Here is a 20,395-nt window from a genome sequence, read left to right on the forward strand (position 1 = left end):
TTAAAAGATTTAAATTTACTGTTTATTAGTACACTGTAGCTAAAGTCTCATAAAAGACATGAGTAATTGTCCCATTTGATATTTAACAATGTGTTAAACTGTGTTTTCACACAGATTACAAGTGGTGTGTACCTAACACAAAGCAGATCCTAAACAGACCTCTAATTTATGGCCAGAAAAAGGAAAGCACATAATTCAGAATGCAGTCTTTTTGCACTGAATTTTGATGCCCAAATTATTCCCAAACAGTATTAAGCAGCCTCTCCTAAGGAGCTGCCCCAAAAAAAGGCATTTTGGAAGACTGGTCCCTTAGTCGCTCAAAGTCGATACAAAATCTATTTCGAAACAGACACTGTGTTGATAAAATTGTTTTACCTGATACCGCATAGAAAAAATTGCAAAATAATCAGGACAAAACTGTCTTCACTCTAAGTATGCTACCTAACTGCATGTAAAAAATGAAACTGTCGTTTTTCCACAGTTTATAATCTAAGTTATAAAAAAAAGCTTAGGTTAGTTTATAACCTAAACTTTAAAAACATGAGTTTTCTTAAGAAGAAATGTGCAATGACACTACTATCATATTACCATCATTAGTGAGTACATACCATATTCCTTGATCTTTTTGCTATTGCAAAGCTATGAAACCAAACTATTTACAAAAAATGTTTCTTTTCTCTGCCCCTTCAGCAAAGTGAAATGTAGTACCAATCAGAACTGATACATGATTTTACCTTTCCTCAGTCTTCTCCTCCTAATTTTTCCAGGTGTTCGGAGCATTACTTTCAAATTTGCCTGTGCTTCAGCTACTCCAGTTTGCATTTCTGACACAGCCAGCTTTACTTCTAATAATGGACACATCTAACTTTGAGACAGCTCATCTATGCTACACACAGTAGTGAACAGCAATTCCAATTTAAAAGTGGTATTCCATACTAACATTGTGTATAAATTACAGATAAAAAACATAAATTGAAAAATCACAAAGTGCAATTCTTTTTAGCAAGGGAAGTAAAACTCTTTGGTGAGCATAGAAACAATGCATGGAATCTGTTTCTTTGCATTAAAATCCCGCCGAGTTGAGGAGGATTCATATTCTGCCACTGTGTGATTTACTCGAGTTAGAATCTGCATGAGTTCAAGTTTCCTTGCATGTTCCCTCAGCATTCTACACAGTGACTGAATAAACCAGGAGCCTTCAGCTGCATTTCTCCAGGAGTAATAGCCTATGGAAGAGAGATGTATTAAATAGATCAGATGTAGCATCTTCTGACACAAGACAGGATAGGAATTAGAGGAACAATGCATTGTTTCCAATAGCAATTAAAGACTTTTTTTTTTTTTTTAAAGACCATATCCAGAAACCACTAACCCACAAAGTTTAGATTTGATGATCTCTTCAAATTCTAACACAAAATACTTTCTAATCCTCATATCTTTTCTAATCTAAGAAAACTAAGTAGGTAAACAATCAAAGGAAGGAAAACTATGTCCTGCTGCAAGAGACTTAGCCGTTCATCATTTACCATTTCATTATGGATCCATATATAAGGAGAGGTAATAGTATAGACAGAGCCAATATACACAATGGATTTCAGTGTCACTATCTTACATGCATGAATTAAAGACTGGAGCCTGTTTCTGCTGACAGAAAATGTAATGGGCATAGCAGGGGGTCTCCCACTACTAACTTTGCTTAACAGTGCAATGAAGATGTAGGTGTCACCCAAATAGTATGCTGGTATTCATTACCACTTCTGTATGTACATTTTTAGATATCTGATTGTCCTGTTCTCTCAAAAGCAGACTACTAATAATACCTTTTGTTTCTTGCCATAAACTATTTGTACAACCCACAGACTGACATTATAGCTAATCTCAGGTATGTGACTGCAGATGAACATTTGAGGTTTTGCTAGTGAGAAAGACATATTTTTTATATATATATATATAATGTTTTCTCACTAGCAAGATTTTTATATATTATATATATATATAAAAATCTTAAAATATATATTTAAATATTTTATAAAATATATTTTTATATATATTTTTATATATTTTTTTTTCAGTAGGAACTGAGAGTAGCAACTATCTCAAAAAGAAATCAAATTGGGGAAAATAGATTGAGGAATGAAAATTCATATTTCCCTGAAAGAGCACAAATGAAGTAGTCAGCCACTAAAGAGTCCTCAATGATCAGAGACAACTGCAAACTGTCATTTACAATATCAGTACCAGCTGACATCTATAAATAATTTCAGCAACAGACATTTTCTTTGAGAGTCTCACCTGGAGCAGTAGAATATGCATATAGGAAGTCTGCTTCTACAGGTATTTTTTGACACATTGGTTCATCTGATCCACTGTCTGTCTCAATACCAGAGTCTAATTCTGTCCCTCTACAAGCCTATTCGGTGAGAAAAATGGAAAAATAAAATAAAAAATAAGTGAGAAAAAGGCAGCAATAGTCATCAGAATACCAATTTTTTCAGTTTTAAAGTTGATTATTTTCCAATTAAAAACCTACAAAATAATAAGAATTCATACATACATTTTCATTAGTTAGACTGAGAAGTAACTAGCATTTAAACTAACTACCCAGTTTGATTAAAATAATTATTAATTCAAAGGTATATTCAGAAACTCATTAAAGTACTGGCTAGTGTTTAGAAAGATTTTGCAGCACCTTAATTCTATAGATTAAGTAGTTTGAGCTATTACAAATACTGCCAAAGTAGGCCAGACTGTCTCTTTTAGTCCTGAATTAGTTTCAGAATAAGATTCTCTTCAATTTGAATCAATTTTAGGAATAATTAACTATTGGTTTTGCATCAATAATTAATGGAAAACATGAATTTTTGAAGTATTCACATGATTTGAAGATCATTGTTCAGTTGTACATCACCTGAATGAAGAAGAGTTTGGGTTTTCCTGCCAAACTCCTGCACCTGTCACCTCTGAAAAGGCTTGTTAGTGCTTTCAGTTCAAGAGGGCCATCTGTACCATAGATGAGTCCTTCTTCACCATGGCTTAGCAATACACAAACAAAACTGCTTCGCTTGCTGTGATCTTCTTCAGAAGCTTGAAAGAAAAGAGAATTATCTTAACCTCTTGCATTCCCCCAAAATCTCCGACCATTTGATACACCCAATGTAACAGAACTCCTCAATTTCATAAGAACTATTCCCAAATTTGGAAACCCTCAATCAGTTTTCTCTTCTGAATAAAAGGAGCCAGCCTACTTTACTTCAGCAGGTTGGACACGGAAATCCCCAAATTAAAGGCCAACCCTACCCATTCTAAGACAGGGCCACAGAACTAGGCCACAAACATTGTGAGGAGACAAAGTGGGTTGGCTGTAATGATTTTTGCACAGTGTCCCAAAGCCCAAATGGTACACCTTGCTCTCACAACAATGGTCAACAGTCTCCAGATCTGGGAAACAACCAAAGGGGAGTTCTGCATTTTGGGAAAGGATAGGGAAGTCTTGCCTTTCTTTTTAGTTTGAGAGATGTTTCAACTGCTTGGATTACATGGGAAATGAATGTAGCATGAAGGCTGTTATTGCTGCAGGGACCTAAGTATTAACATTACTTCTCTCTCTCATCCCGTAGCAAGGTGTAGCAAGATTTTTCATGACTGCGTTTTCTACCTAGAGACCTCTAAGCTTTTTTGTTTTGTTTTTTTTCTTTTAATCTGGGGAGCGCAAAGAGCATAGAACAGATGCTCTATGGCCTCTTCTGCTGCCTAGGCTTGGGGAGACTGTACTTGAAGACTGAGATGTTTCTTTTCAATATATGAAGAGAAACAAACACAGCATTCGATTTAAAAGAAGGGCACCAAAAGGAATTTTGAGTGGGAACCTTAAGAAGATGTAAAAGTTTCTAGAAGAAACAGGTAACATTCCTGAGAGCTGAAGTCTTTTGTTTTAGAGCTATCCAAAATACTTAATTTCTATTTTGGAAACACTGAACTATTTTGATTTTCCTCAAGTGAGGCACATGCAGGCATTTCTATAATCCACGGACAAATGCTGCATGCAGAAAAGCCAGGAAACAACACAAACAGCTTCCGCAAGTCCTTTAAGGGAGAGGGGAAGCCCTTCTTCCTCAGAAGTAAGCAGATTTACCTGTCTGGTTTTTGAGAATCTCTAGTTAGGCTGCAGTTTGTAGTTACACCATCCATTTGGAGGCTTTATACCACAAGTAAGACTGGATTCAGAGAATGTCACTTCCTACTTTCAGCTACTGTCAACAGACAGGCTGCAACTATACTGTGCCCAGGAGAGCATTCTCTGACATAAATATTAACTGGCAATAAAGAGCCTGAATCTACGTTAGTAAATACAAAAAAGAAAAAAAAGACTGCATGAAAACTGGCTATTGGGAATAGTCCCTGGAACACTTTCACTGCTCAATTTGCCCACAAACAGTCTGGTAGAACGCTAGTCAGTTTGTGCCACAATCACACCCAAGAATGTTCCAACAGTTAACTAGAACAGACTAGGTGTTCCAGGGCAACAGATTATCTCCAGGTGCCGTTAAATTTACTGGTCTAGATGCCCAAATAAAGCAGGACTAACACAAACAATAGTATAAAGCTGCCACTTGAAAGAAAGGTGGCTCTTTTCCCCCCACAAGTCAGACAAAACAAACGTTATTTTATTTCTCTCCAAGAGTAATTCAGTCCACGCACTTGCTGTTCTGGTCACTTAACTGGAATACCTCTTGGGCCACACCACTAAGCACAGAACGCAGAAACCTCTCTCTACTGAATTAGACAGGTTTCTTTCTAACTCGCAGAGCTTCAGTGGTCCAAGGGTCAGAAAAGTCAGTGTGTATTTAAGTTTCAGCCTTTTTTTCCAGCCGTCTTTAAAGATGACTGTGTCTTCAGTATCCTTTTTCAAGTGGCACAAAAGATGGACAGACAAAGATGAATAAATACAGAAACTATGATGTACATACGAAACTTAGCAATAAACCACAGAGTTATTTAGGTGTGAAAAATCATGGAAGAGAAACATGGAAGAGAAGATCTGCAGGCAAGAGGTGCATTTAAGAATAATGGTGCATTTAATACACATACTGATCATCTTATTACTTACTGTTTTTCAGTAGTTTGAAGATGTCTCTGCATGAAAGATCATTGTTAAGCTTGATTTTATATCCCAACTTCATAAAAACTTCTCTGACACTTGCAGCATCTGCATCTGTACCTGAACGAGGTAACATTCCTATACATAAAAGTAATGTATTAATTTGGTATAATATAGACAGCATAGTCTGCCCGAGCCAATGGTTTCCTACTTATACCTGTATCAGCCCGAAATGCTACACACACCATTCCCGTCTCTCTGTACCTATTTTTATATCTACCTATCTATATAAAGAGAGAGAAAAAGATTTCATTTACAAACTATAAATTAAGACTAAAAGGTAAGACAGAATTGTGTTGCGGATCAATTTTTCTCCCCATCACTACTATACCCTAACATGTGCCCTCTATACCTATTTGTAAAAACACAACGAAAAAAATTACACTCATTTAAACAACTTAATTTTAGATTGCTGTCAAAATTAGACTGTGTATTTAATTTTGAAGAATAATGCATGCAGCTAATTTATCTGAACTAAAGAAAACACTTAAAAATTTGAATGAGATACCAGTCTCTCGGTGGAAGTTCTTGTTGTTTATTATTACACATTCTCCCATCTCTGGATAGTCCATTCTGTAACTGTAGTCTGGCAGCATTCCAGAGTCCATGGATTTGCTAAAAGGCAGGCTCTTTCTGTATAGAAAGCAAAAAAGGTTATTTCAAGAAAACCAATGAAAATGATAAGGCTTGCTACTTGTTCCTTAGAAGTTATGTCTATGAAATCAGTGGATAGATTTGATCTAAGACTAATGAAGCACTGCACTGGCATGGAGGCTGAAATAACCAATAAGACTGCTTTGTATAGTAATGCTCCCAAACTTACATTTGAAGTTCTGTAAAATGTAGACATACACAAATAAGAAACAACTTTGTAGAAAGTCATTTGTATTTGTAGTAATCTTCTGTGCAACTTGTAACAAGCTTAAATTTTAAAGAATTGAGGAAGAATTGTGTCTGAAATGATAATGCTGCTGCATGGGGGAATATAAATATTAATCTAAGGAAACCAAAGATTATACCAACAAGAAATAGGGTCTTTTACTATTATCTTTCGATATCCATGTACTTGAAGGCAAGATCAGGTATAAGAATGTAAATCTACAGTTGAATTTTAACCAAAAGCCATGTTACTACTGAGTTTTCACAGGTGAACATTCAAAAGCTAGGAAATGACAAAAACTCTATATGCCGCTGTAATTCTGCCTCCATGTGCATGCTAGCTATGCACTCACAGCAGTCAGGACTTTAAGGCTCCTTTACATTTTACCCGGCCAATACATGCTGAAGTTGGTATTGCTTTTCCCATTTTAAGCACCCAGTAAGTGGCTATGAGATTGGGGCCCACAGTATCATATTACACTCTACAATAAAAAAAGAAAGTTTGTAATGCCCTTAAATCAGTTTTTCATTAAAATAATAAAGAAAATTATTTCAGAAACAAAACAACTTCCCAGGGAGGGTATGATTTGATGATAGAGGTACGCCAGTCTACCAACTAGTGGTCACTGCAGTCCTGCTCTTCCTCCCTTTCGCAGCTGCAGGCTGCCTTGGCCCTAGTGCTTTGGCATATCTAACACTACATTAGTGCTTCTGCGCATTGAACTCTACAGCAGGTCAGTTTAAGCAGCCGAACTGGCTGCTATACATTCAGGTGAGCTCCAATACCAGCTCAAGGAAGGGCATGCACATTTGGCCCAAGATGAGGTAGAGACTTCTCTTTTCAAAAGGAGCTAATGACTTAATAATACCGTTAAGGCCGATCTAACTTCACCTTAAGTGTTTTGCTTTTTAATACCTTGTACGGACATATGCCCAGTTTTGTAAGAGACTGTATATTATCAAAGCCAGTAAACCATTCTTAATTGTTGCTTATGATTATTATAATTTACCATAACTGGAAATTATTTTTAAATACTTCTTGTATGACTCTCACCTTCAGTAATAGTACAAGATTTCTCAAGACATTATATTCAAGACTTAAACCCAAAAATACTTCACTCACCCTTTGGAACCAGGAAAAGATCTTGCATCTGCCAGATCTTCCCCTGATTGTCGTCCATCTCTTACATCTGTCATTATGGCTCTTAATTATCAGCTTAAAAACAAAAAGTAAATAGAAGTATAAGACAGTTCACTTTCACACATATTGCTTAATTTTTGTTAGCTTTCCTTAAATTTTTGCATAGAGACTATAGAGAAAATATAAATAGAGATATTCACAGAGTAACTTTAGCCTAGGAATATGAGTATTGGTAGACAAAAGTTAGCATTTCTGAGTAATCCCTAGGTAACTTATATTGGAAAGAAGAACATGAATATTTTTCTAAACTATCGCATTTTAAAGTGTAGCAACTCTGGAAAAAATCTGCAAACCGCTGTTACTAAATGATTGAAAATGCCTACAAAAAAAGCAGGATGCGAGACACAAAGAAACTGACAGTATTCTTTAAAATATTATACTTTCCATACATGCATTAACAGCTTTCTTAAAATTATGAATAGCGTCATACTTGGCTCTTTCCATCTCAATGAGACAGAAAAATTGAGATCAAAAAACAAGCAATGTAAGTTGTATGATGTGTGCAAAGACTAACATACAAGATTAGATACTAGACCAAAGAACGTTGAGAAATAAGTCATTTTTCTGCACGCCATTTCACAAAACACGTCACTGCATCCTATTGCAATTGGAGTAGATGGAAACAAACACAGTAAAAATAACAAAGAAACCCAACATCATAACTGTAAATAGTTGGTGGAATGAATACTACACTGTGGGCTGCTATTGACTTGTGATCAGAACATGGGCAGGGAAATGATGAATGATACCAAAGCAGAAATCAATTTAAAAACAATAACCCTCCCTCTCAGTTACCCTGCCTATACTCATGCAACACATTCCTACAAGTTATCTTCACCTCAGCATTCAGAAAAGGATTAAGCATTATATGAAGTTAAATATTAAGCATAATATAAAGTTAAATTATATAAAGCTAAAGTGTTTAGACCTCAAGAAACTAGGCACTACATGGCAAGAATTTTAAAGAAACTTGCTTAGTGGGCAGATATATGATTAAAAAGAGATATATAAATAGCCAGAACAAGTAGTAAGACTCGTCAGACTGACAAGATGGAGATTCTTACTTAAATCTATGCAAGGCTGGCAACTATATTTGCCACCTTACACAGTCATATTAAAGTCTGTTAATTTCATTCTTATACTTTAGCTAATACACCTTGCAACCACACATTTTCCACAATGACAATTACTAATGCACCAGAAGCACCAATTGGAGTATATATAACCTTCTCTCTTTCCTTGTTTCTTAAAGACAAGCTTATTTATATTTTAGTGGCTTCAAAAGGTGTTCAAGATTGCTCTGAATACTATTCTCCGTATCTTGGAGCGCTGATGTAATTAAGAAGTCTTCTTGCTCACAAGATGATTCCAGACCTGTGAACTTTATCATATAAATTAGCAGCACACAGGAGATCCCCTGAAAACCAAATTACAAAAGTATCAAACTTGACACCTTATATTTTAGAAATTTACTTTAAAGACAATAGCATAGAGCAGGAACTAGGTCTATGGTGTTGAACACAGATCATGCCATCACTACAATCTGGATTCATTCTTCCTAATTTGGAAGTTTAATTTCTTATAAGTTCCATAAAACAGACAGACAGACAGAGACAAGCACTTCCAAACGGTAAGTCAAGTACCTGATATCTGAATCACTTCTCAGAGATGCCTCTTTCTCTTGATTTGACTCTAGAAAATCTGGGGCAACCATGCTCTTGCCTGTGGTACTGCAGTCATCCAGCCCTATGGCATACCGTTGGGCAAGGAGTGCTAGTAACAACCAGTGCATCTTGAGTGACAACCTCCTTGACTTTGTTGCAGCCTTAATTTACAACTGCTGTCTTTGATACCAAGCCATAAAAACAATGAAAGTTGCAGAAGTGGCTAGTAGAGACTAGAATTATAATCAATTATACTTTGCTTTTGAAAAATGCAAAACATTATAAAAATATTTTTTACTAAGGCCTTTGCAAGCCTCATTTCAATTGTTTAATGAATTGTTAGAGCTTACTGCATTCTATTATTGCATCTTGAGTGGAGCTTGTCCAAGTATCCATATAGAAGTTAGAAAAATACTGAAGGAAAAACTGGGTATAATGCCCACTTGCTCAATATTTGAACATTAGGTATTTACAAATACATCTGTTTCATCTTCAGAGTAGAATCTGGAATTTACCTTTAAATTCCACGAACTTTTGAGCACCTTAAAGCACCAATTCACCTATAAGTCTTCTAAGAACAAAAGACATCCACAGAGAGGCATCTGTCTTCTTGCTGGGCTCTCAAATGCATGCTTTATCAGCAATACTTTTTCTGCCCTGTAGCACTAATGTCAGAGTAGCAGCAATGCTCTCAGAGGACAATGCTGATTTAACTGAGTACTAAGACTTACCTCATCTCAGTTTAGGTAATGCAATGAGGTCATACTCCATCAGGCAGATTACTCATTTCCCTATAGAGAATGATCTCATGCTAGTAGGGATTGGGGGGGGTGGGGGGGGGAATCTTCCAGGAAAATGTTAAGAATTTAATTAAAATTGTTATTCTGCTCCTTGGTATTCTTTTCTCTGAAAGCTTAGGTGAGAAGATCTTTCAACTACAAGGAAACTTAAAGATCAAGCAGCTGAAATGAAAAATAGCATTTTTAATCTAGCAGAGTATTTTCTGTATATTTTAGGAAGCTTATTTTGATAGCTCTTTTTACACTATTTTATTTCAAAAAATATATAATATTTAAAAACCCTGTGAGGCAGAGATAGAAGATGTAAATAAAGACAATCTTACAATGATCTTTGGAAATATTAAACAGTAAAGAATAAGCTGGTTGAAAGAGGTCCAAAATTTAGAGCTGTCAGCAAGCTCTGAGAAATGACTGAACTAATAGTTTATCTGTATAGCAATAAAACCTAAATTATATTTTGCCCTACATAAATGCAGTTGTTCTAATTCTTTTATTTTGACAGGATAATGATAAATAAAACAAGGTATTTACTCCAATCCAGCCTCTTATTCCACCTGGACCTAATGAAATTAAATTCACATCACCATTTATCATTATTGTTATAGAAGAACCATCGAATTTTTATTCAAAGTAATATTTGTCTGAATCATGAACCATACAAGACAAGTTAACGACATAGTGATAAAAATAATACCAAAGCTTCTCAGACAGGAAAGGAAGCAAATAACTCATCTCTAGTTACAACCATACCCTGAAATATGCAAACCACAGCAGACAAGAGGACACATGTTCAGTATAGGCCAGCTGCTACAAAGCAATGATCACAGCAGTACTAAAATACCTGTCTAAAACAGAATCTAGTATCATAAAACATGTCTATAAAGATTGGAAAAGGGCACAGTTTTCCACCTCACATGCTTGCAAAATAGAATGTGAAGCATTCAAAATAGAATGTGAAGCATTCAAGGCAGCTTTTTTTTTATGTACATGGATAAGGTACATTGTGATACCAATGAAGACATGCAAAATTAATAATCTTACATTATATAATGTATATTGATAACTAGATAATTAATAGCAGAAGGAAAACTATATGATGACTACATGAAAAAACAAAAAGCATTTGAAAAAAAGCATTATATTTTCTGTGTGTCATTACACCAATATTAAATACTGCCTCCACTGACGGAAGCATGCCAGTACTGTGACAGCAGTTTCACACTGCTTCTGGTCTGGATGTGGTTGCTGGAAAGCACTGACACTGGGCCAGCACTCTGATCTTCCAGAGACAGAGTTTTACTTAATCAGCGTTAATCTGCAAGATCAGCAAGACGCAAATTTATTCCCAGAGTAGACAGGACCCTTGCTTATTCATTCATCTGTACCTATTAACTACATTATCACCACAACCAGTAACATAAAAGAGCCTGACAGGCCACTGGGGGCAAGGTGTATATTTTCAAACCTGCCTACTAACCATAAGCAGATACTTAAAGAACTACAACTATTAGTTGGAGGATTAAAGATTAGATTACCAGCACTATCCTTCAATCTAGCAGGGAACAGACTGATGATACCTTGGACAGGGACATCTACATGCTATAAAAAGTTAGGGTAACAATTTCTGTCGAGTGACTCAGACATGTTGACACTTCTCCCTGTATTTACAGGACCAGTATATTAGAGGCAAGCATCCTTACTGCTGCACCTGTGAATCTGATCGCAGGCTGAATCGTAGCTAACACACATCCAACATTTTGTTAAGAACTGGGTCACTGCACTGCCATTTTTCAGACGAGACTTAACCTGTTGTCTGCCAAGACTTGTTTTGGTAAATCGAAATGCAGTTTTTGGCCCTAGGTTTCCAGTTAGTTAGCAGTCTATCAGAAGGACACTGGAGAGTAGTTCTGGTTTTCTTTTTAAGTAATCTTTCCCACGCACGCACAATTAAATTAACAAATGGCTGGTTTTAAGCTTCCGGAAAATCAATAACCAAACCCCAGTATTTTCCCACAGCAAGGAACCGTCCCCCCGCGCGGCCCGGACCCCCGCTCCGGCCCCGCCGCGCCCCTCGCCGGGGCTGCCCTCCCCAGCCGCCGCCCAGCGGAAGGGGCAGGCCGCAGCCGCCCGGGGCGTGCCTCGGCGTGGCCGCCCTGCGGCCACCGCTCCGCCAGGCGCCGACGGCAGCCCCGGCGGCGGCAGAAAGGCGTCGCTTTGTCCCGCTCCTGCCCCGGGGCGTCGCCCGCGTGGCGAGGCCGCTCCCGTCCGCCCCCGAGCGCGGGGGGCCGCCGCCGCCGGCCCGAGGGCGCCGCGGGGCCGGGAGGGCGACAGCCGCCCCGCCCGCCCGCCGCCGCGCCCGGGCTCCGCCGCCCGCCCACAGCGCGGCGAGCCCCGCGCCTCCTCCGCCGCCCTTACCCGCCGGTCGCCCCCGGCGCCGCGCTCCCGTCCCGAACCGACCTCTCCCGGCGCTGAGGGAAGGAGCCGCCGCCGCTCGGAAGAGCCGCCGTTGTGTGCGAGCGCCCCGCTGGCTCCGCCTCGCGCGGGGGGAGGGGGCGGGAGGGCCGGGCTAACGGCGGCGCCTTCAAACCCCGACGGCGGCGGGGAGCGCGCGGGCCCGCGGCGGTGAGTCGGGGTCTGCGGCGGGGGGCGCCTCCCCCGCGCATCGCCCCCCCGCCGCCTCTTCGCCCCTCGGGGCGCCGCGGGGTGCGGTGAGCCCGGCTGTTTGCGGCCGTGGGGAGTGTGGCTGCGGAGCCGCCCGCCCTGCCGGCTCTTGCGAGGAGAGGCACCGAGGGGCAGCACGGCGGGGGCCGGGGCCGGGGCCGGGTGGCGGTTGTGCGCGCGCGGCCGCGCTGAGAGGGGGAGGCGGCGGCGGCGCGCGGTGCTGCTCGGGCGCGTGACCGCGGCCCCGGCCCCGCCCCCGTCCCGGGCAAACGCCAGGTGGGGAAACGGCCGTTGGCGGCCGGGCAGGGCCGTGGCGGTGGTGAAGCGTCCTAATAACGAGCTGCGCGGTAGGCAGCCTGTATTTGAATTAGATGAATATTAGCCCCTAATTTTAAGCTTTTTGCCAGTTCCTGTGAGTGTCCTAATCTTGTCAGACCTGTAAATTTTTTATTTTTTTTTAAGGGGGTTATCTGAGAGTCTCACAATTTCTCTTGAGCTAAAAAGGAAGGGAAGAGACAGTGCGGGACCTGTGTGTGCCCCTACAACGCGCGGCTCCAAGGCTCAGCAGCCAGAAAGCAACAAAAGGATCTCGCAGTGCGTTACCTGAAGTGAAACCATCTTCACGGTTTTTATGCTTGTCTCTTTTGACTCATGTTTTTTTCATATTTGGACCTGCTCATATACTTGTTAGTACTGCCAGTGAAATTGTGCTAATAATTATATTCTAACTATGCTGATTATGTCCTGGCTTACATTCTTAGCGTAAAGACTTCAAAAACTAGGTGGAGTTCCCTAGTGTTTTATAACACTCTGACCATGATAGCGTTTTAAGTATTTAAATATGGTTGTTGTTACAGCTTACAAAGAACCTAATTAAGTCTGTGCTGTCACATCGGTGAAAAATGAGCAGTCATGCATTTTGGTTGCGATTGTGTGCGCATTACACATGCACCACAAGTGCAGAAGTGTCTAAGCGAGTTTTGCATGGACCTGCATACCAGACCTCTTACAGTTGCCTGAGTACGAAACTTGGTTATTTCCACTGTATGGTGCAGTGGAAATATGTCTTGTTTGTGTCTGAATTTGCAGAACCTGGATAAGTGTTTTGTTTCAGTTCTTCTGTGTGCTGAGAAACTAATGTGTTTCTGACAGTCCAAACAAGTGGTTGATTATGATCTTAAATAAATTGCAGGGGATGATTAGCATATGAGAGGGCATCTTTCTGGTTTTAGTGATCTAAAGAAATACAGATGTACTGAACTGTATCAGAGCAGGTACTTCCACTTATGATGGATTTTATGTTCCATTGCTGTGTGATACAAACTTGGAAATTGTACAGCTCAACAACAAATGTTGTCTGAATCCCGTCTTACTAGAATCTGAATGCCCTGCAATGCCCTCTTACACAATAGCTGTTTGAATATGAGGGCTAGTTCCAGCTTCATTATGTACTGTAGGGTGAGTTCTTTACTTTCATATTTGTATGTTGACCTTTAGAAGCAAAAAGTAGATTAAGTTCAAGATTAAAAGGTTAATTTTCCAATAGACACTTGCCTGCTTTTTGATAGTCTTTCATCGAATGGGAAAATGAAAGAGTTTAAGTGATGTCCCAGGAGATACCATTTCTGAGTGTCTTCATATACCACCAAAAACAGTGAAGTCCAAATATGTTAGCAACAAATTTTTTTTCTGGGAAGCAGAACGTAAATAATTATTCCCATTACTGCTGGTGGGAAAGAATTGATGAAAATGGAGTCGGATCTTCCCTGTAAACTCAGAAGGCTTACTAGTCTGTAGATGTAAATTGTACATACTCTTAATAGGTGTGTTTATGTTGAGTATCTTTGGTATAGCAGCTGAAGTTATTTTGAAAAGACCTGAGACTGCTGAGAATCCATGAACATTTGGACTGAAAAAAAAAAGTGACAGATCTCAATTTAAAGTAAGAGGCATTAACCTTTGCTCAGATTCAAGTATCAGTGTAGAAACTGTGTTTCTGCAAAAAATATTCCTAGATAGTCGAAATAGGAGTTGTAAAATGAGTGTAGAATTATGGGAATCCTCCTTCACCTCCCTTCTGTTTAACTGTCACCTCATGGGAGGCTGCACTGAGTTAATTTACGGCAATGCCAACAGTATCAAAATGAAACCAAAGATTCTGCTGGCACTTCTGAGAAATGCTGGTTGCTATTTGTGATTTCTCTTTTCATTTCCAAAGCAGAAATTGATTGTATGAAAAGGAAGGATGTGGAGGAAGTTCATAGGTCAGCAGGCTGTCAAGGTCTGCAGACATGATATGTTTGTCCCCTATAAGTGAAAAAAGCATTCTGTTATTTAGACTTGACACAGGCACTAAACCTTGAAACCACAGGCAGGCTTAAGTGTACTGTGGGCATAAATGTAGGTGTTCAGAAAACTTCACTGTGGAAAACTTGGAGGGGAATTCAGAGGATATAAAATTTGGGTTTTGGTGCCCACAGGGATATTTAAATACTTAAATTCACCTTGTGGATCCAGTCTGTTAAAGGTATGAATACTTTTGAGTATAGTTAGTTATGTTTTCTCTTTTATTGTAACTGGGATGTTGTTATGAGTACCAAGGATTGGTAAGTGGTAGAACAAGCAGAACAAAAAGATACACCTTAATCTTTTCACTTCTTGTCCCTCTTCTTCTGTTTCAGTTTCTTACAAATGCTCTAACTCATTTGTAGGCATTTTGAGTGGCAATAAACTTTTTCAGAAAAAAAGATAGTAAAACTTGCAAATACTTATACCCCCCTGTTATGTTAATGTACTTCTGTGTTTTATATTGCTTTACAGCATTTGGATTCCTTTATGTGATTACAAGTTTAAAGACTGCATGATGGCAAGCATTATTATCTCACATACCATTTCTTGAGAACAGGTAGGATTGCTATTTTAGGTTTGCAAGGAAGCACGGAATACGTGAGATTTTAAAGCAGATGAAAGTATTACTGATCGATAGCTAAAGTTAACAGCAGAGAATGGAACGCTCATTTACGATTTCCGTTCCTTTTCTTTGTGACGCTGAGCTCAGAGCAAGGTCACTGAAATCTTAATTTTTGCTCGGGAAGTCAAGTGATTTATTACCCATGTAAATAATTACCTTGTGTTTTTTTTCTCTCCAACCATAAAGCAGATATAATAGTATTTGCCTTTTGCACTCGCTACTAATGGTGTGAGGCTAATTAAGACAGTTCTGCGTACTTTTTGCAGAGTGTAATACTGTTCTGTCAATAAAAATGAAACTTCTTATGCGTTCGCTTACTTTGTCTTTTCTGTGTGTTGATCTTTGATTGAATTAATATGAAAATAAATTATCTTTTATTACCAAAACTGCATGGAAAGATTAAATGTTAAAGGGAATATCATAGTTAAGTTGGGTGGTGATTTTGAATATTGGCTCTTCTAAGTGAATAAATAATGTATGCTCAATAAATACAAAATCAAAAGCAGAGATGGGTATAAGGTGTATTAAAATTGAATCACAAACAGTTGATACTGATTTGGCTATTTGTAATTGTTTTAGGACAAATGAAGAGAAAATGGGAAGAAAGACTGAAGAAAGTTGAAGAACTAGCATCTCACTATGAAAGAAACCCTCTTCTTCCAGTTTACAAACCAAAACTGTCCAAACCTTTTCAACCATCCTCTGTTTGGAAAATATTTTGTCGGCAGGCTGAAGCTTTTCACTATGTAAAAACCTGCGAAGAGGTAAATTCTTTGTTGAATGTCTCTACTCTGAGTACTTCCAATATTTGACTTTATTTAAAAGCCTGGTTAACAGTAAAGTCTTCAGCAGATTGGAGGATCTTTTTGTTTTGAAATCCTGAAACAACAAATAATTTTTTAAAATCTTTGTAGAAGATCATGATGCATTGAGGATAACTGTAGTAAGTTCCAGTTCTAACATAAGAATTGATATGTGATGTTAACTTATAACAGCAGAGGTGCTTTTTGGCAACCTTGTAGTGACAGATTGATTCCTCCTTAAGATAAGCAAGTTGGCAGGAGAATAGGAAAGAAGAGAGAGTCAGGTAGGAAGAAAGGAGAAAATATGAGAGGAAAAAAAAGGAAAAACAGGAGGTAGAGACTTAGCAAAATAAAAAGAAAAATGATACACCTCTCCACTGCACTCAGTAGCAAGTTCAGATATTGATAAGTAGTGAGCCACACAACATTTATGTGAAACATGTCCTCTATTTTCAGTTATCTGCATTTAATACTTTTCAAATTGATTGCTTCTTTTAAAGAAATGTATTGCAATGTACTATTTTTTGTGATTTTTTTTTTTTTTTAGGTGTTCAAGTAATCCCGCAGGTCTGAATTTTATAAATATAATTACAATAAATTGCTAATTCTCCTCAGAAATACCCAGTGAAAGCTTCTGTTAATTATGAGCCATTTGTAACAGTGTATACTTGGTTAGCAAAAGAACCTAGTAATCTTTATGCAGGGGTAATGTAATTACCTGGATTTTCCATGTTTCGGTTACTTTGGAGTTCCATACTTTAGCAAACATTAGAATTAAACAAACAAACCAGTCTTGACTGAAGCTTGCTTTCTTTTTCAGTTGACTGGTTGAAGCTGTCTGTTTAATGACCACTTATGTCACTATGTTTGTGTATCAGCTTTTTTTCTTTTTATGCTTTTTCATTGCAAAATAAACCTCCTTTTCTCATCTATAGACAAGGCTGCAAGGAAAACTGAAGAGATCACATCCACGTAGACCTTGTGTTACAGAGAATTTTTGAAACATAGCAAACTATACATGCTCAAAACTTACCTAACTCCAGAATAAAAACCTTGTACAGAATATTTGTGTGTACTGAGTAAGCATTTGGAAGCAAAGACTCAACAGCAAGAGGCACTATTTATGGTATCTAGTCACTTAAATGTCCTGCTGCCACAGATTTCCTGTGTCAGCTGTGGACTAGACAGTTTTAATCTACCTCTAGTCCCCACATGTGTTTAAAAAAAAAAGGGGGGGGAAGGAAGGCACAGTTTGTTGTCTCATGATGTAGGAGATAAGGGTCTATTATGTTAAGAGTGTAAAATATTCAGATACTGTGACTTTGGAGGCTTTTAAAATAACTCATACCGAAAGTCTGTTTCTCTCAGTCTCTTTCAGACTCTTCTCACAGTTGGTTTTCCTGAATGTATTCTCACCAGCTTGGCAGTGCTTTTTTGGTTTTGTCTTTGGATTTCTATTTTTGCTTTTAAATAAATAGAATCTAAGGAATATTTGTTATAGAGCCACAGGCAGCCATCACATCAGTGAGACTATTCTTTTCAGAACAGTTTCTCCTCCCATTAAATGGACTTGCTGTGATCAGACAAAAGAAGATTTTATTGAGAAAATAGAATTCACATTGATGTAAATTCATTGTAGGTTTGTTCATCTCAAAGAAATTCTTCAAATTTATAATCACATAACTGAAATTAGAAAGAAGTTCTATATTAAAAACAGTTGCTTCTTAGGTTAGAAAAGGATAACTGATGTACCTAATTTTTTTAAATATTTCTACTAACTTTTGCCCAAATAAATTAATGTCAAATAGAAACTTCTGAAAATTTTAATTAATTCTCTAAATAAAACGACTTAACTTTTTGCTTCTTTGAAAAGGATGTTCATGTATTTGCCTTGGAAAAGAACACACAAAATGGACGGAGGTCTTACCTCGTGACAACATATTATGAGCTTTGGTTTTATTATACGTAAGTATTCGAAAAGGAGCCCTATACTTTACTGGGGGGGTCGGTCAGTCCAGCTGTGAGTAGCACAGAGCTGTAGTAGGTTGCCTGAGGTTTGATCGTGGTCCTGGAAAAAATCTACATAATGAAAAATCGTTCTATTATGTAGTGTTTTCAACTTTTTTTTTTTTTTTTGAGTTGCAGACCTCCATTATTTCCTGTGAATTAAGGTCCTCGTGTCTAGTGAACTTAGATCTAATTGCAGTAGACCTGCTTTTTGTGCCAGCTTTCTTCAGGGGACCACACTGGCACACGATACAAATATATTTCCATGATTAGTGATATATTAGTTTAAATGCATATTAGTTAATATAAATGTCTGATTAACAACATATGGTTTTGCTCTTGCTTCATGAACAGTTTCAAGTATTGACAGTTTGATGAGGTGCTGAACATTTTTCTCCCCCCCCCCCATAAAACATCTGGTTAAGAAGCAAAAGAAATCTAAGTCATTTTTCTGTTAGAACTGTAAACTTGATTTTTTTTTTTTCTCAACTCGAATATGGGAATAATTTTTCTTCGTTTTTAATTTAATTTTAAAAATTATGAATAAATTCATTTTTCGTGCTTAAGTCATAACGGTGATATTTCATGCTATCTTTTTATTGTAGTTTCCTTAAATTCTTGACAGCATTTCTGTTGGCAGTATGTACTGTAAGGTTTTGGGGGTGGGATTATGAGTCTAAATCCTAGACCACACATCAGCAAAGTTTCTAAAGTTAGTTACAAATTCTTCAGAGCAGTAGAGGGCTGTTACTTGCATTTGTTTTAGTATAGGTAGTTGGTTAAAAAATAAAAGAATATTTAGGACTTGTGGGGTTCTTGTTTGCAATTCATAAGCACGTGTAGTATTTATTATGAGAGGCTGTTACTTGTTTTTGTTTTTCCTTAGCAAAGGTTATAAAACAAGTCTTATGCATTGCTATGAAGTAATTCCTGAAAAAGATGCTTGTAAACTTTATTTCGATTTGGAGTTCTACAAACCAGCAAATCCTGGAGCTGATGGCAAGAGTATGGTTGCAAAGTTAATTGAGGTAAAACTAGAACAAAGCCAACGCATCATGTGTAGGTTGATATGAATTAGTTGTTGGTTTAATCTGGAGCCAAACTATTTACCACTTTATTTTTTTCATTATTTTGTAGTAAAATAAAAAATAATTATGTAGTTAGTGAGTGTTTTTAATGAAGTGAAAAGTATGCTTTTAATTAAGGCAAAGGTTTCCTACTTTAAATGACAAGGGAGGAAAACAGAGGATGGTGGTTGCTGGAAGGCTTGTATTCACTATAGGTTTCATTGACATGATGATTTTGTTTTATAGTCACACTGTTGGTTTTTGTGCTCTGCCACTTAAGGCTTAGATATAGCCCTCCTAATTTTAGGCACCTTCATATGAGAGTTCACTATAGTTGAAATGATGTAAATTTAATGATTTAATTTAAATGATTATGCAGAGAATCTCAGGTGACTGCACTCATCATTTTGTTACGTAAAGTTTTGTTAATTGTCAGGTAATAACTTATCAAAACCTTTGATAAATATCAATTTTATTAAATAGTGCAAATTCCAATTTAACTGCAGATTTGCTCAGGAAATGAGCTTGACTGCAACTTCAGTATATCAAAAGTGGGAAAAATAAAGCAGGTTTTTAGAACATCTTCTGTTCCAATAAAATCTCTTTCTCAATGAGCATGTATTTGTGAGACTTCTGATACTTACATGTCTCAAGCTAGAAAGGAAAGAAAGAAAATAAAAAAGATTGAGGCCTTTCCTCTGTAAAGGCCCTTAGCTGATATGGAGAGTCTGGGAGGATTTACTCCATTGTGGATCAGTTACGAAATCCAGATATTCCTAGGCTTAAGAGGAGATCTTTGCGTTTGCTGGGTGGAGGATATGAGATACCCAACTCCAAAGCTTCTGGACTCTTAGGTTCTGCATCCCATTCCTAAACATGAGTAATCACAAACTTGTAGAGGGTTTCTACAGGTATTACCTGGTTTTCTGTTTATTTAGTGTTCATTGGGTCTTCTGATGTAGAAGACTGGTATTTACTGATCTGTCTTAGGTTCGAGGTAAGCCTGCCTTAGAAATCTGGGTGGTTGAACATCACTGGGTGGTTGAACAGTATTGTGGACTAAGACAATTTGTGGATAAAGCAACTAAATTAGACTTTGAGCTGAAAAACTGAAAATTTGCTCATCTTAGCAGTGTTAGTACGTTCAGTCACCTGCTGAATTCAGGAGGTACAGTCTATGTCAC

The 20,395-nt window shown here is 38.0% G+C and overlaps 2 protein-coding genes across 11 annotated transcripts in view; one reads left to right on the forward strand and one right to left on the reverse strand.

Moving 5' to 3' along the window:
• Window positions 1-12,292, reverse strand: CASP3 (caspase 3). Of its 2 annotated transcripts, none has more exons than XM_064511037.1 (7): window positions 12,160-12,292; window positions 7,161-7,253; window positions 5,667-5,791; window positions 5,108-5,236; window positions 2,909-3,084; window positions 2,293-2,410; window positions 1-1,226 (listed from the first exon to the last, which is right to left on the reverse strand). In XM_064511037.1, the coding sequence occupies exons 2-7, from the start codon at window positions 7,232-7,234 to the stop codon at window positions 1,000-1,002; spliced, it is 849 nt and encodes a 282-aa protein (XP_064367107.1). In that variant the 5' UTR covers window positions 7,235-7,253; window positions 12,160-12,292; the 3' UTR covers window positions 1-999. The 2 variants fall into 2 exon arrangements, with proteins under 2 accessions (XP_064367107.1, XP_064367106.1); XM_064511036.1 differs by having other exon boundaries at window positions 12,118-12,249.
• Window positions 12,208-20,395, forward strand: part of PRIMPOL (primase and DNA directed polymerase) — a 25,025-nt gene continuing 16,837 nt past the window's right edge. For 4 of the 9 annotated variants that reach the window (XM_064511031.1, XM_064511032.1, XM_064511033.1 and 1 more), the window contains exons 1-6: window positions 12,208-12,324; window positions 12,826-12,957; window positions 15,184-15,268; window positions 15,914-16,098; window positions 18,011-18,102; window positions 19,031-19,172. In XM_064511031.1, coding sequence (XP_064367101.1) covers window positions 15,919-16,098; window positions 18,011-18,102; window positions 19,031-19,172 — 414 coding nt within the window. In that variant the 5' untranslated portion in view covers window positions 12,208-12,324; window positions 12,826-12,957; window positions 15,184-15,268; window positions 15,914-15,918. Of the gene's footprint in view, window positions 12,325-12,644; window positions 12,711-12,825; window positions 13,050-13,085; window positions 14,306-15,183; window positions 15,269-15,913; window positions 16,099-18,010; window positions 18,103-19,030; window positions 19,173-20,395 lie in introns of those variants that run through there. The other 5 variants (XM_064511029.1, XM_064511030.1, XM_064511028.1 and 2 more) reach the window with 5 other exon arrangements.

This window comes from Dromaius novaehollandiae, chromosome 4 (assembly GCF_036370855.1).
Source record: "Dromaius novaehollandiae isolate bDroNov1 chromosome 4, bDroNov1.hap1, whole genome shotgun sequence".
NCBI classification, from domain to species: domain Eukaryota; kingdom Metazoa; phylum Chordata; class Aves; order Casuariiformes; family Dromaiidae; genus Dromaius; species Dromaius novaehollandiae.